Genomic DNA, 13,382 nt, shown 5'->3' with positions numbered 1-13,382 from the left:
TGTAGGTACTTCCTCATAATAGAGGTAGAACAGAAAATAAAAGACATCCCACTTAATTTATTTGCAATACTGTTACTGTAAGTCACAGAAACTGATTTTAGAGTTCACCTGGGTCCTATGCTTACAAATAATGATCTGCCATTTAAACCTATTTTTAGAATCACCTTCCCTCAAATTTGGGGGCAAAATTGTCTTGGAATAGATTTTGACAAAGAAAGAACAGTAAATGGTAGTAAGTTAAACTAAACTAACAGTAACTGCACCAAGGTGCATTTAAAGTGAAAATGAAAGTCGCTCAGTTGTGTCTGACTCTTTGTGATGCTATGGAATATACAGTCCTTGGAATTCTCCAGCCCAGAATACTGGATTGGGTAGCCTTTCTGTTCTCCAGGGGATTTTCCCAGCCCAGGTCTCCCGCATTGCAGGCGGATTATTTACCAGCTGAGCCACAAGGGAAGCCCAAGAATACTGGAGTGGGTAGCCTATCCCTTCTCCAGCGGATCTTCCCGACCCAGGAATCAAACCAGAGTCTCCTGCATTGCAGGTGTATTTAAAGCACAATTTTCTCTCTCTCTCTCTCTCTCTCTCTCTCTCTCTCTCTCTCTCTCTCCCACACACACATATACATCTATAAGGTAAGTCTATAACAGCACCATGTTATTGATGAGAAAACTGAAGTTCAGAGACATTAAGAAACATGTGGACTTCACAGAGCCAGTAAAGGAGAGAGCCAAGATGAGAATCCTCACTGGCTTGACACCAGTACCAGTGCACCACCACCACAGATAATCAGAATAGACTTTACAACTGCAAGCTCTCGTGGAATTCAGCTATAAAAGTTGATAAGTAAACATTCTGTTTAAAATGAGTTTCATGATTTTGTCAACCTTTATGATGCCATATATTGATATGAAAAAGAAAACCTTCTGTGACTTGGACACTGCAAAACATCTTAATAGTTCATATAGCCCAAGTATCAAAATGCATGCATGTGTGTGTATGTGCTCGCTAAGTTGCTTCAGTCGTGTCCAACTCTTTGCAACCGTATGGACTGTAGCCCAACAAGCTCCTCTGCCCATGGGGATTCTCCAGGCAGCAATACTGGAGTGGGCTGTCATGCCCTGCTCCAGGGGATCTTCCCAACCCAGGGATGGAACCTGCGTCTCCTGCATTGGAAGGTGGCTTCTTTACCACTAGTGCCACCTGGGAAGCCCAAGTATCAAAATGGGCTTTTTTCTTTTAACAAAAATTAGAGCTGTTTGCTTTGATAGGGAAATTTCAAAACTTTAAAAATAACAGTAGGGAAATGTGTCATTTTTTTCCTGATCTCACTTGGTTGCTCAGACAGTAAAGGATCTGCCTGCAATGCAGCAAACCCAGGTTCGATCCTGGGGTCTAGAAGATCCCGTGGAGAAGGGAATGGCTACTCACGCCAGTATTTTTGTCTGGAGAACTCCATGGACAGAGGAGCCTCGTGGGCTCCTTCAGTCCACAGGGTTACAGAGTCTGACATGACTGAACAATGAACACTTTCATAAAAATAATATTATGATAGATTCCTCTTTTATTTCATATATATGTTATTCTGATTTACTGAATGATTTATTATCACGTGTTACTACTAGTATCATCATTGTTAGTGTTATTTCAATAATGCATACCAACATAAACAATAGTACTTGTAAACGGTTTTACCATGCAACCGACTAAAAATGTATTAGGTTCAAACAATAACAATAAACATTCATCAATTTACTCTCGATCAAATTGTTCAAACTCTCCCAACCTTATTCCACATTCCTTTTACTATTGATAGTCATGGGATTCTAATCATGGTTTTTAACTTTTCTCTGTATGAAACAAACATCTACTTCCTTTATCCAATTCAATTTCTTAAACATGCACACAGCCAAAAATTCCCCAATACAGCAACAGGTGATGCATCTTAACAATTAAGATATTAAGAGAAAAATCTATTACAGAGTTTTTTCAAATATGTAATTTAAAGGGGGGAAAAATGAAACTGAAACAATTCTACCTATGTAGAGTTAAGGCCATACTAAGGGAAATTTAAATAGTGTAGTGGGGTGAGATAAAGGCCAATGATATGGTTATTCTACCTCTTTGGTTCTATATTTATTGCAGTCTTATTTCATCTGAATAACCCAGAATTCAAACTATCCCTTGGTATCGTGTTTTACTTTCCTTGACAAAGTGGGTCAGGTGCTGTATTAGAGGAATGGGTGCTTTTTCCTTAATCATCTAAATGACTGTGGAACTGGGGCTAAACAAATAATCTTAGGACAACTGGCCTGACTGTGTAGAGATTAAATCACACTGGACCAGGAGGGCGGGAGTCGGAGAGTGGAGAGAAGAAGCAGGGAGGTGAGAAGTTGGGGAGTGGGGTAGGTGGAGCAAGGGGTCACCTGGATGTGGGAGTCGGTGGGGAGCTGGGAAGGGGTGCCCTTCTTGCACCCCTGAAATGATGGCTTCTCCAAAGGACCTAGTAATTTGTCAGTGAACCTCAGATTCTCCAGCACAAAAGACTCTTTCTTTTATGGAAGGGAGGCAAGAGGGACAGAGTGCAAACTATAGGAGAAGAGGAAAGGTAGATTCCGAAGTAAAATTATATGCATCCAATTCAGCTCATGGGGAGAGGGAGTAGCACAGAGACAGGACGGGCTTCTTTTACATAAAGAATTTTATCTTTGTGTGGTGGTGGTTGTTAATAGGAATCTTCATTTTAAATAATGCTCCTCTCCAGACAATTTCATCTTCCCATCAATGGGATTCAGCAGGTAGTCCGATAAAGAGATTCAGGATTCTAAACTTCCCGAAACAACAACAGATGTAATACTGCATAACTGCAGGAGACTCATTTAGTGTCCTCACGGGTACAGAAAATTGAAGCAGAATTAGGTCACTCAGGTTTTTCATACAGATTGAACAGTAAATCAAGAGGGGTTACTGTTCTGGCAAGAAAAAGAGTTCCATTAAAGGCGACAGATATTTGTTCAGGTCCAGAGGAGAAGTTTATGATTCCTGTAGGAGAGTTATTTGAACAGAAAATGACACTGGTACATTTTGTTCCTTCCAGGAGCTGAGTGGCACTTTTTAAAAGAAAGAGAGAGGGGGACTGACTTTTGGTAACTCTGCTGATGAAGCGGCTCTTGGTAATTTTTGAGAAGGAATTTTCAGGGTTGTAATGGAGGCCAGGGCAGTACAAAAAACACTAGGCCGGCTTCCTGAAGCCGGGGGGCCAGTGTGCTGATTTCATACTAAATTCTGACTTGATACCAAAGAGGGCTCACATCATTCAAAAAGGCTCTTCTCAAATAAATCCCTTTCAATGTGAAATATATTTCTTTCTCATGTAACATTTGTAGAATTTACATGCTAACATTATAATTCCTGGAGCACTTCTGATCAACCCTCTAACTCTAGGTGGAAGAACTGAAGTGAAGCATATTGACAGGGGCAAAGAAAGTATGCCAAAACACCAAAGGAAAAAAAAAAGAGGTATTGACACTACAGAGAAAAAAAGGATCCAATTTAAATGAGAATAAAATGTTTTTAACTGAAGAGCTTACATAGATCTGAGGCGGGGTATTCACATGCAGAAACTTATGTGTGCTATTACTGAAAAAGGAAAGTTAATTTTGTCAAAATTCTGATTTCAAGATGAACAGGAAAAGCAGCCAGGTGACTTAAAAGTTAAAAAAAACAAAAGTTCAGATTCTGACAATTCCCTTTCACTTTTCATAGACAAGGTAAGTGATATTACAACAAAGAAATGAACATCTGGTTAAAGAATTTCTGACAAATGATTTTTGCTCAAACCAAGTTTATAAAATTATAAAAGAGACTTTAAAAAAAAAAAAGACCTTGCTCAAATCCTCAATCAGAAGAGAAAGTTACACTGGACTCTTCCTATCAGTGCTAATGGGTAGTAAGTAAGCCATTCTCTCAGAGAGGGAAAGGGGATTTTTAGCTGTCTTTTACAAGGGCCTAAGGGACTTAATCTAACCGTTTTTAAGGAATACATTTAACTAATTTCTGCAATTGGATAATTTATCTTCATATAGGCAGAAGTCAGCTCCTGCTCTGTAACTAAAGAAGATAAAAGACAGCCCTGTAAAACCCCTACCAGTATAAACCTAAGCTTCTCAAAACAGCCATGGGAGATTTCAAGCCAAAACACCCATCAGCTTTCTGAACCAGGGTTGCCAGATCGGTCACTTCAAAAGCCAGGCAGCTTAACAGAAGAGGAGACATGTTATCAAGTAATAAGAATAACATGACAATTAGCCATTCCACCACCTTCTGCAATGCTTACAATTCAGAAAATACTGATGGACACATGTTTTTAACTTGACACAGGTATGGAGGACAAAACCTTTCCACATTCTGGAATAGGCTAAACAGTAATAATTAATACTGTGTACTTTGGGAGACCATCCATTACGATCATTTCCCAAAAAAAGTGTTAAAATGAGCTCGTTACAAGAACACCCTGAAAATACAGTTCTGGTAAAAATGACAAAATTTAGGACTCAATAAGCACATACACAAACACACACCCCATAATATAGGCTGAAGAAGGAAAAAAATATGAAGAATTAATGCATTTGAACTGTGGTGCTGGAGAAGATTCTTGAGAGTCCCTTGGACAGCAAGATCAAACTAGTCAATCCAGAAGGAAATCAGTCCTGAATATTCATTGGAAGGACTGATGCTGAAGCTGAAGCTCCAATACTTTGGCCACCTGATATGAAGAACTGACTCACTGGAAAAGACCCTGATACTGGGAAAGACAGAAGGCAGGAGGGGAAGGGGACGACAGAGGATGAGATGGTTGGATGACTCACTGACTCGATGGACATGAGTTTCAACAAGCTCCAGGAGTTGGTGATGGACAGGGAAGCCTGGCATGCTGTAGTCAGTGGGGTCACAAAGAGCTGGACACAACTGAGCAACTGAACTGAACTGAAGGAAAAAAAAAAACCCAGATGCATTTCTAGGTGCAGTGTCTGTGTTATAAGGCATTCATGTGATCCAACAAAGGGACGGGTAGCTCTGTATGGTCAAGGTAGGGAAAAAATGTTAGCACTTAGGAAGTCAGAATTTTAAACAATATCCCACTATCCCATTTATTGTCTTTTAAAACGGCTTTTGGCTTTTTTATTCAATGGCAACATAAAGGACTGAATATGAATATAGTTTTTCTGCCCCAAATGAGTATACAGTGCTGATATTTGACTTTAATACCACACAGAAATTATTCACCCAACAGAATCTGTCTATCAGCACTGAAACATCAATTGATGATGAGTATCTAGCTCTCTAGGGATACATGAAAAGCTGGAAACAGCAATATAAAAGCTCTTAATTGAGGATTAGTAATAGCAGTGAGAATAAAATTATACTCTTCATCCAAAAAGCTATACACATTTAATGGCAAGTTATTGTGATTTCTTTCAGAGTAACTCTCAAAGCTGATAAATTAGTATTTTAATATAATAATAGACAAGTAGTCATGTGTTTTACAATAAAGAGTAAGGTAACGTTTTTAAAGGGATCCTAGACATTTTTTGCTTGGGCTCCAAAATCACTGCAGATGGTGACTGAAGCCACAAAATTAAAAGACGCTTGCTCCTTGGAAGAAAAGCTATGACAAACCTAGACAGCATATTAAAAAGCAGAGACATTACTTTGCCAACAAAGGTCCATCTAGTCAAAGTCATGGTTTTGCCAGTAACCATGTATGGATGTGACAGCTAGACCATAAAGAAGGCTGAATGCCAAAGAATTGATGCTTTTGAACTGTGGTGTTAGAGAAGACTCTTGAGAGTCCACTGGACTGCAAGGAGATCAAACCAGTCAATCCTGAATATTCATTAGGAGGACTGATGCTAAAGCTGAAGCTCCCAATACTTGGGCCACTTGATTCGAAGAGCCGACTCATTAGAAAAGACCCTGATGCTAGGAAAGATTGAAGGTGGGGGGACAAGGGGACGAGAGAGCACAAGATGGTTGGATGGCATCACTGACTCAATGGACATGAGTTTGAGCCAGCTCCAGGAGATGGTGAAGGACAGGGAAGACTGGTGTGCTGCAGTCCATGGGTCAAAGAGTAGGACACAACCGAGTGACTGAACAACAAAGACATTATTTTGGGCTTCCAGGTGGCACCAGTGGTAAAGAACCTGCCTGCCAATGCTGGAGACGAGAGAGACTCTTGTTAGATGCCTGGGTCAGGAAGATCCCCTGGGGACGGGCCTGGCAACCCACTCCAGCATTCTTGCCTAGAGAATTCCCATGGACAGAAGACCCTGGCGGACTACAGTCCATAGGGTTGCAAAGAGTTGGACATAACTAAAATGACTTAGCACAAAAGCACAGACATCCTCTGTAATGTTTAACCCCTAATTTTCTTAAGTTAAATCATACTTGGGAAATAATAATAACAGCTAAAATGTATTGAAAGTCTTTGTATAATTTTATCTTCTCCCTATAAAAGATAATATTGTATAATGCCTTCTTTTAACATAAGGGGAAACTGAGTCACAGAAAACAGATGTGACTTGAGGAAGGCAACCCAGACACTTTGTGGTAGAGCACACTTTTTGGCTAACTCTTGAAACCAGGGCTTCCCTGGTGGCTTAGCTGGTAAAGAAGCCGCCTGCAATGTGGAAGACCTGGGTTTGATCCCTGGGTTGGGAAGATCCCCTGGAGAAGCAAAAGGCTTACCTACTCCAGTATTCTGGCCTGGAGAACTCCATAAACTGTATAGTTCATGAGGTCGCAAAGAGTTGGACACGACTGAGTGCCTTTCACACATACACACACGCGAATCCATTATCTTAGCTTCATTTTATCCTGACTCAGTTCTTCCTGGACTCTTTTTTTTTTTAATTGAAATTAACCATTTAGGATCTACTAACTACAGTCTGCGGGCCAAACCCTGTCTGTAGCTTGTTCTTATAAATAAAGTCTCACAGGAACACAGCCAGCCCATTATTGCCTAGCTGTGCTCACACCGTAATGGTAGAGCTGAGTAGTTCTGACAGAGGCTCTAAGGCCCTTTAGAGAAAAGTTTTGTCAATCCCTGATTCAGATAAATGTGCCAAATGAAGCTTCTGGAGTAAGAGTTAAACTAAGGACCACATACAGAGACATTTAAGTGGGGCCTACCCCAAAAGTGAGACCAGGCCATTAACCAACAAGTGCATGAACTGAAACACAGAATATATTATTTCCTTATAATACAGCTTCTGAAGGACGGGCTTTGGCATCAGGAGATGTCAAGCCAGCAGACACACTCAACAGAGGAGCCACTGACAGTCATCATTCAAGGACATACTGACAGACCAGAACAAGATACTGCACAGTCTGAGTGAGCTGACCACTTTCTTGTATCTTTAAGAACTCTGGGCTGAGCGTTTGATCTTGGCGTGTCATCGGAATGGATGAAAGTTTTCCGACTGCAAGAGTGAAAATCAGGCCTTCAGACCCAGAAGCCCTGGAGGGTCCCTGCCCCAGGCTCCAGTGGCAGAGAAACTCTTCTCTGAGACTTTGTTGGAAAATCACTCTCAAGCCTGAGTCTTGGCTTCTGCAGTTCCCCTTAGGCCTTTCCCGGGTCCCACAAAGAATGGCCATCACGCAGGGAGACCCCAGGCCCTCCAGGCTGGGTGGTACTTGCAAGCACCATCGCCTTACGCGCGGGACAGGTGCATTACCTGTACTCCCGCTCCTGCAGAATCTCCACGGGGTCCAGGCCTTGGGGTTTCTGGACCGGGCTGATCCGGCTCTGCTTCTGCTGCAGCTGCAGGATGGGCGAGGGCTGCCCCGGGGCCGGCTGCGGTACGGAGGGTCCGGGCACGGCAGCCGCGGGCGGTGGCGCTGCAGCGGGGGGCGCGGGCGAGGGCCGGCCGCTGGGCGCGGGCACCGGCAGCTTCTGCGGGGGGCTCGGGCCGCTCAGCTCTGCCCCCGGGCCTGCGAGACAAGAGCGACACGGGCAGCGGGGGAGGGAAGGTGCCCTGTGCCCACACCCCGCCTGCCCGCCGACCCCCTCCCGGGGGGGAGGGTCTGGGGATGGGGACAACGGAAGGTCTCAAGAGAAGAAAACAGGAGGGAAAGGAGGAAGATGGGGAAAGCCAGAAAGAGAAAGGGGGAAAGGGTTAAAAGAAAGGAAAAAGAAAAAAAGAAGCTGGCATCTATCCCATCCCAAAGGGAAATGGCCCTAAAATGACTCTTAAGTAATAAACTGATTAAGGAATAGCCAGTTTTTAGTGGAGGTCTGCAGTGGGTTTTTAAAAATAATTACAGGTGCATTTAGGGTTCTGAAAAAGCAAGGGAGTCCACTCAGTGGTCAGATGCAATCTGGGTGTGGTCCCCAAATCACATTCTGCGGACGACACCACAAGCCCCCTCCGGCCCAATCTGGAACGGTTCGCTGTAAAACCTATGCTTTACGTAATACAGGCAGGAGCCCGCCAGTATGCTGATGTGAACTGAAAGAAGCACGCATTTTTCCTTAATGACCTATAAAGTATATTTATATTTATAGGCTTTATATTTATAGGCTTTATCGGTACATCTAGGGAACTTAAATTTCTTATTCCATGTTAGAAAATATTTCTAAAAGCATTCAGTGCAAGGGAAATAAAGAATCTGCTCATTCCACCTAAGAAAACCCAGCAAGAATTAAGATTCAAGACAGCATTTTTCTCATCTTATTAGACTAAAGGGCTACGTAATCATTAAGTTTATTAAAATGTACTTGATTAGTTAATTTAAAGCAATTTCCCACATTAAACTTTAGGAGTCTCAACTAAAATAAGAAGTGTTCCATCTCTCCTCCAGGTGAATTTTTACTTATTTCGAAGTTATAAATAAAACGAGTGATGCTACCAGACGAGTTTAGTAAATTAAAAAAAAATCTCAGTAAGCAGATGTTAAAACCTCAAATAGGCATTCTTCCAAGTATTTTCTGTATCTGTTCAGAGAAATATTAAAATTATTAAACAGTAACAAAAATAATCACCTCTATACTTCAGAGTGACTTATTAATGTACCATACAAAGACATACATTATGAAAAATTAGACATTTCAGTTTTCAGCAAACACCAGTGAGAAGTGGGCTTAAATGACAACCCAAGGATAGCAAACATTCTGACAAGAGGAGTGGGAAGAATTAGAACAAAGTGCCGGGAAACTACAGTGTGTGTGAGTGTGTGTGTGTCTGTGAGCATGAGCGTGTGTAGTGGTGATGGTCTTTCGTTCCCCTCCTTCTGAAATTAGGTAAAACTTTCCCAGAGACTTAGGGCTGGATGAGACTTCCTGAGGTCATCTGTAGCCCTGTCCTAGGATTGATGACAAGTTCTGGAGGGGAAAATGCACTTCTTGTTTGTTTGTTTTGTTTTAGGCACTATAGATGTACTATCATAGTAAAGAGATCCTTCTCAGCTAAGCACATTCTGATTCTTTTTCTGAACGGGAGGTCTTTTACATAATGCAAAGCTTTTCACAATATTTCAGATTTAGAATTCCTTCCGTTCATATGGAAGAAACTGGTTTATAAACATTAACTCTCAGGGTTGTTAACCATTGGAATAAGTTATGGAGGGACACTTTTGATTATTTTTTCCCTCACGGTCTTTAAAACAGGGGAGATTTTTTTTTTTTAATCTGAGTTGTTTAGAGCCAAAGAAGAGGAGATACAAATTTCTAACAGTTACTTTAATAGTGTGATCCTATGAATTTCCCTAATAAGCTCAAGAAACTGGTAGAGTTAAATATATTTGAAGACTTGGTATAATAAGCATACTAAATAAATAAATGTAACACATTGAAGCCCTCTAAAAATCCACCACCTTTAATAAAAAGAAAATCTGTGTCCTATTGATAACATCATACTAATTATCCTAAATTCAGTTTTCAGAGTGCTTTTCCTCCTTTCAAAATTTGAGTAAGTTATCAAACAAAGCCATAATAGTGCAAGAGTGCACATATTTCACTTACTCTGGATGCTTTCTTCCTTTAGCCTGATGGCTTGTAAATACCTCTGTAGAGTCATGCCGACTCCTCAAGGTATATTCAAGTCACTATTTTTAAAAACACACAATCAAAGGGAGGTATCCAGAGCATGTCTGATATCTCTGGTTCCAAATCTAGTCATTTTCAGCCTGTGACTTGAAACTAGATCTGACACATGCACAGCTAGGCTTCTTTAATCCATAAATACAGAGACATTCTTATCTGGTTGAAGGACCCTTAAAGTTAAGACGTAGGTAGAGACAGACCCAAACACAGACTTAAATATTCAAATCTCCAATCTAAAAAGTATTCCAGCTTGCTGTGAACTGAAATAGGTACGTCTAAAGCACCCTGTGTCTTTCTAAAAGAACTGGTAAGTCATACCAATCAGTTGTGGGAGCCTAAGCAAGTTACTTAAGCCCTGGTGCCTCAGTCTCCTCATCAGTAGAATGGAGATAATACCAGTGCCTTCCCCCTGCAATGGGGAAGTGAGGATTCAATGAGACAGCATGATTGCATGCTCAACCCGCAGCTCTGGTCATTTTTTATTGCCATCAAGGACACCAAAGTAAAGAAGCCTAATTTAATCTCTCAGCTTTTCAGAAAAACTCTACGGCAAAAGAAAGGTTTTCAAGGAAATTTGGTACTGTATTAGCTAGAAGCTTTGAAAGAACGCTCTTCAAGAGCAAACTTGAAAATGTTTCCACCGTTTAATACAATTCAGCACAGATACTCAGATAAGTCGACCTGCCATGTGCTTCCTGCTAAGTACCCATCAGAGTCGCTTACAAGCAAATTCCTTTCTAATTAAACACTGCCAGTTCATTTACCGCCTGGGTCTATTTTCTCCTCTGGCCAACAGGTTATACAAAAAATTCTCCCTACAGAGGCTAAGGGACTGAACGCAGCTGCCTGTCATTAGACACGCCCAGAACACACCTACTTAACCATGAGGTGTTCTGCTTGTCTTTGTCTTTCAGGAGTTGAGCTGCCTGAATGGGTTTGCTCTGTATCAACAGAAAGCATCTCTCAACCAGCACACTCGTGGTCTGCAGAATGATAAGAACTCACATCTTGGTATCTTTAGATCGAAGACAAATTACGTCCTTTAGCTATCTCCTACTCTCTCACCAATATCAACAATTTAGGCTTAACTGTCTGAGGTACAAAAATATGTCTTCCTGTCCTCACTTTAGAAGTCAAGGTAGATATATGCCCTGACATCTTGAGGGGTGTCGTCCCATTGCAGCTAAGGGAGGGGAGGAGTCTTCATTAGATGTCTGAATCTAAGAAACAGGTAAATAAACTTAAATTACCTAAGTCTCACATGTACAGAATTTCTGTACAGAATTCCCACTTTACCTTCTAGTACAGAGGATGTTTATGCAAATAACTGTCTGTGCATTAGACAAGGATTTAAGTGGATTCCAGAGGTTGAAAAGATCAATGTAATAATGAGGCTTAAATGAAGCATACTAAGAAATTTTAGATGAGAAAAGGAAAAAAAAAAAACAAAAAAACAAAAACGAGAGGGGCAAGGAGGAGAGTGACAAGCACTGAAAAAAATCAGCAATAAAACTCTTGCTTTCTAGCACAAAGGCTTCCCTGCCCACCGCAAAAAAAAAAAAAAGAAAGAAAGAAAACCTTTTCAGTTCCTATTTTGAAATTTGCTTTGGTCTCCAAAAAGAATAATGAATCAGAATTGGAAGAAGAATGATGGATTCGATTTGAGAGGAGCCCACAGCAGGCAAGAACTAGAGTCACTCATCTGTTCAGTGCACACTTCCTCTGGTTAAACTGCAGCTCTTGGGTGGTGGCTCTGGCGGTATCGCTTTTGGTGAATTCTAACTTTGGAGTGGGTTTGAGGCAGATCACCCCAGCCAAAAAAGCTCTCTTTGCACATGAGTGACACCAGCAAATGGGACGAAAGGAAAATCACAGCTACCACCAGGAAAGTAGACACACTTAAACTGATTTTTTTTTTTCCCTGAAATATTGACAGAGGTATTTATAAGCAATTATGCTGCTTTATTAATTTTTCTAAAAGGAGAGGGATAAACAATTAATAAAAGTGATGTTCTCTTAAATAAAGAAAAACTTCTTTTGGCCTTACTTGAATTTGTTCAAAATGTCATTGCCAAAAAAAAAACCAAAAAGCCATTTTCAAGGAAGGTAATCATTTCCTTATGACATCTGAGATTTGGGGGACAAGATCAGAAAAGTAACCTCCCTCCTGGTGGCAGGAAGGGGTCTGCTCTATTTGAGGAAAGTGTCTTCTTTTCTCCTTTGTCCGCAGTCTCTTTGCCTGCTCTGGCATATTGGCCCGAGTAGTTTCATTTCTAATGCAGCCTGATGGCTGGAGATACAAAAAACACAGTGAGTAATAAAACGAGTTTCCCCCCTAATGCCAGGAGCCTGGCGAGGGAAGATGTAGGCATCAGGTAAAGGGAAAAAAAGTAATAATAATAAAATGGAGCCCTCTCTTTTGGAAATGATCCAGAAAATACACCCAGGATTGTGTTGGTTGGACGTGGAGGATTTGCTATGTTCAAGTATCCAGGTAACTGAAACTCTATCCTCAAAGTTTTACTTCATCATGAAGTCTCATTCTTGTGACTTTGGAGGAAATGAATCATTTAGCTTTCTGCCTTCTTAAATAATACCCTGGCATCTTTTCCTGCTGTGCCTAGGTCATTGTTAAAAATAACAAACCTCACTAAGGTCCGTGATGAGGGGCTACCCTAGGGACCAGCTGCAATGCTCGAGGAAGTGTGCCTCTGTGACAAGGTCCCACAGTGGCCTTTCAGGAGGCACAGACTTTGCTGCCTCCTCTTAAGGTACCAACTCTCCAACTGTGACCACTAAGCCTCTACTGGGGACTCCTTTAGTTAATAACGCTCCTTGGATACTGAGACGCGGGCTATCAGGGTCATCAGTGTTGGTGACATTGTGTCCAGAATATGAATAAAAGGCTCTCAGTAAGGAGCTGAGATCCTTTTCCTTTCTACCCACAGGCGTGCAATGCCTGCACGTGGTGCACAGACCTTGGGACAGTGCCTTTCCCTGGTGATGAGCCTTCTGGTCATGAGGGTGCCAGGGCGGGGCAGAATATGAGGCCCCTGGCATTGAATCCTGAGTCTCCGTGCTCCAGATGTGTGCCACACGCCCCATGCTTATTAGTGAGCATGGAGCACAAGGTTTGCTGGCAGGCCCTCAGGAGGTACAAACTACACATATACACAGACGTACACTTCTGATTCTCTCTGGCGGCATTCCTAAGAGCTAGAGTTTTTGCAATTTTAAAGCCTCTACACACATTGAGTGTTCAAACTACCACCGAATG

The 13,382-nt window shown here is 41.6% G+C and overlaps 1 protein-coding gene across 6 annotated transcripts in view; it reads right to left on the bottom strand.

Moving 5' to 3' along the window:
• SMARCA2 (SWI/SNF related BAF chromatin remodeling complex subunit ATPase 2) overlaps positions 1-13,382 on the bottom strand; it is a 173,823-nt gene that overhangs the window by 134,831 nt on the left and 25,610 nt on the right. For all 6 annotated transcript variants that reach the window (XM_020871939.2, XM_020871944.2, XM_070480406.1 and 3 more), the window contains exon 5: positions 7,740-7,995. In XM_020871939.2, coding sequence (XP_020727598.2) covers positions 7,740-7,995 — 256 coding nt within the window. The remainder of the gene's footprint in view (positions 1-7,739; positions 7,996-13,382) is intronic.

Source organism: Odocoileus virginianus, chromosome 18 (assembly GCF_023699985.2).
Source record: "Odocoileus virginianus isolate 20LAN1187 ecotype Illinois chromosome 18, Ovbor_1.2, whole genome shotgun sequence".
NCBI classification, from domain to species: domain Eukaryota; kingdom Metazoa; phylum Chordata; class Mammalia; order Artiodactyla; family Cervidae; genus Odocoileus; species Odocoileus virginianus.
Note: the sequence above shows the minus strand (reverse complement) of the source record. Positions and strands in the feature narration are given on the sequence as shown.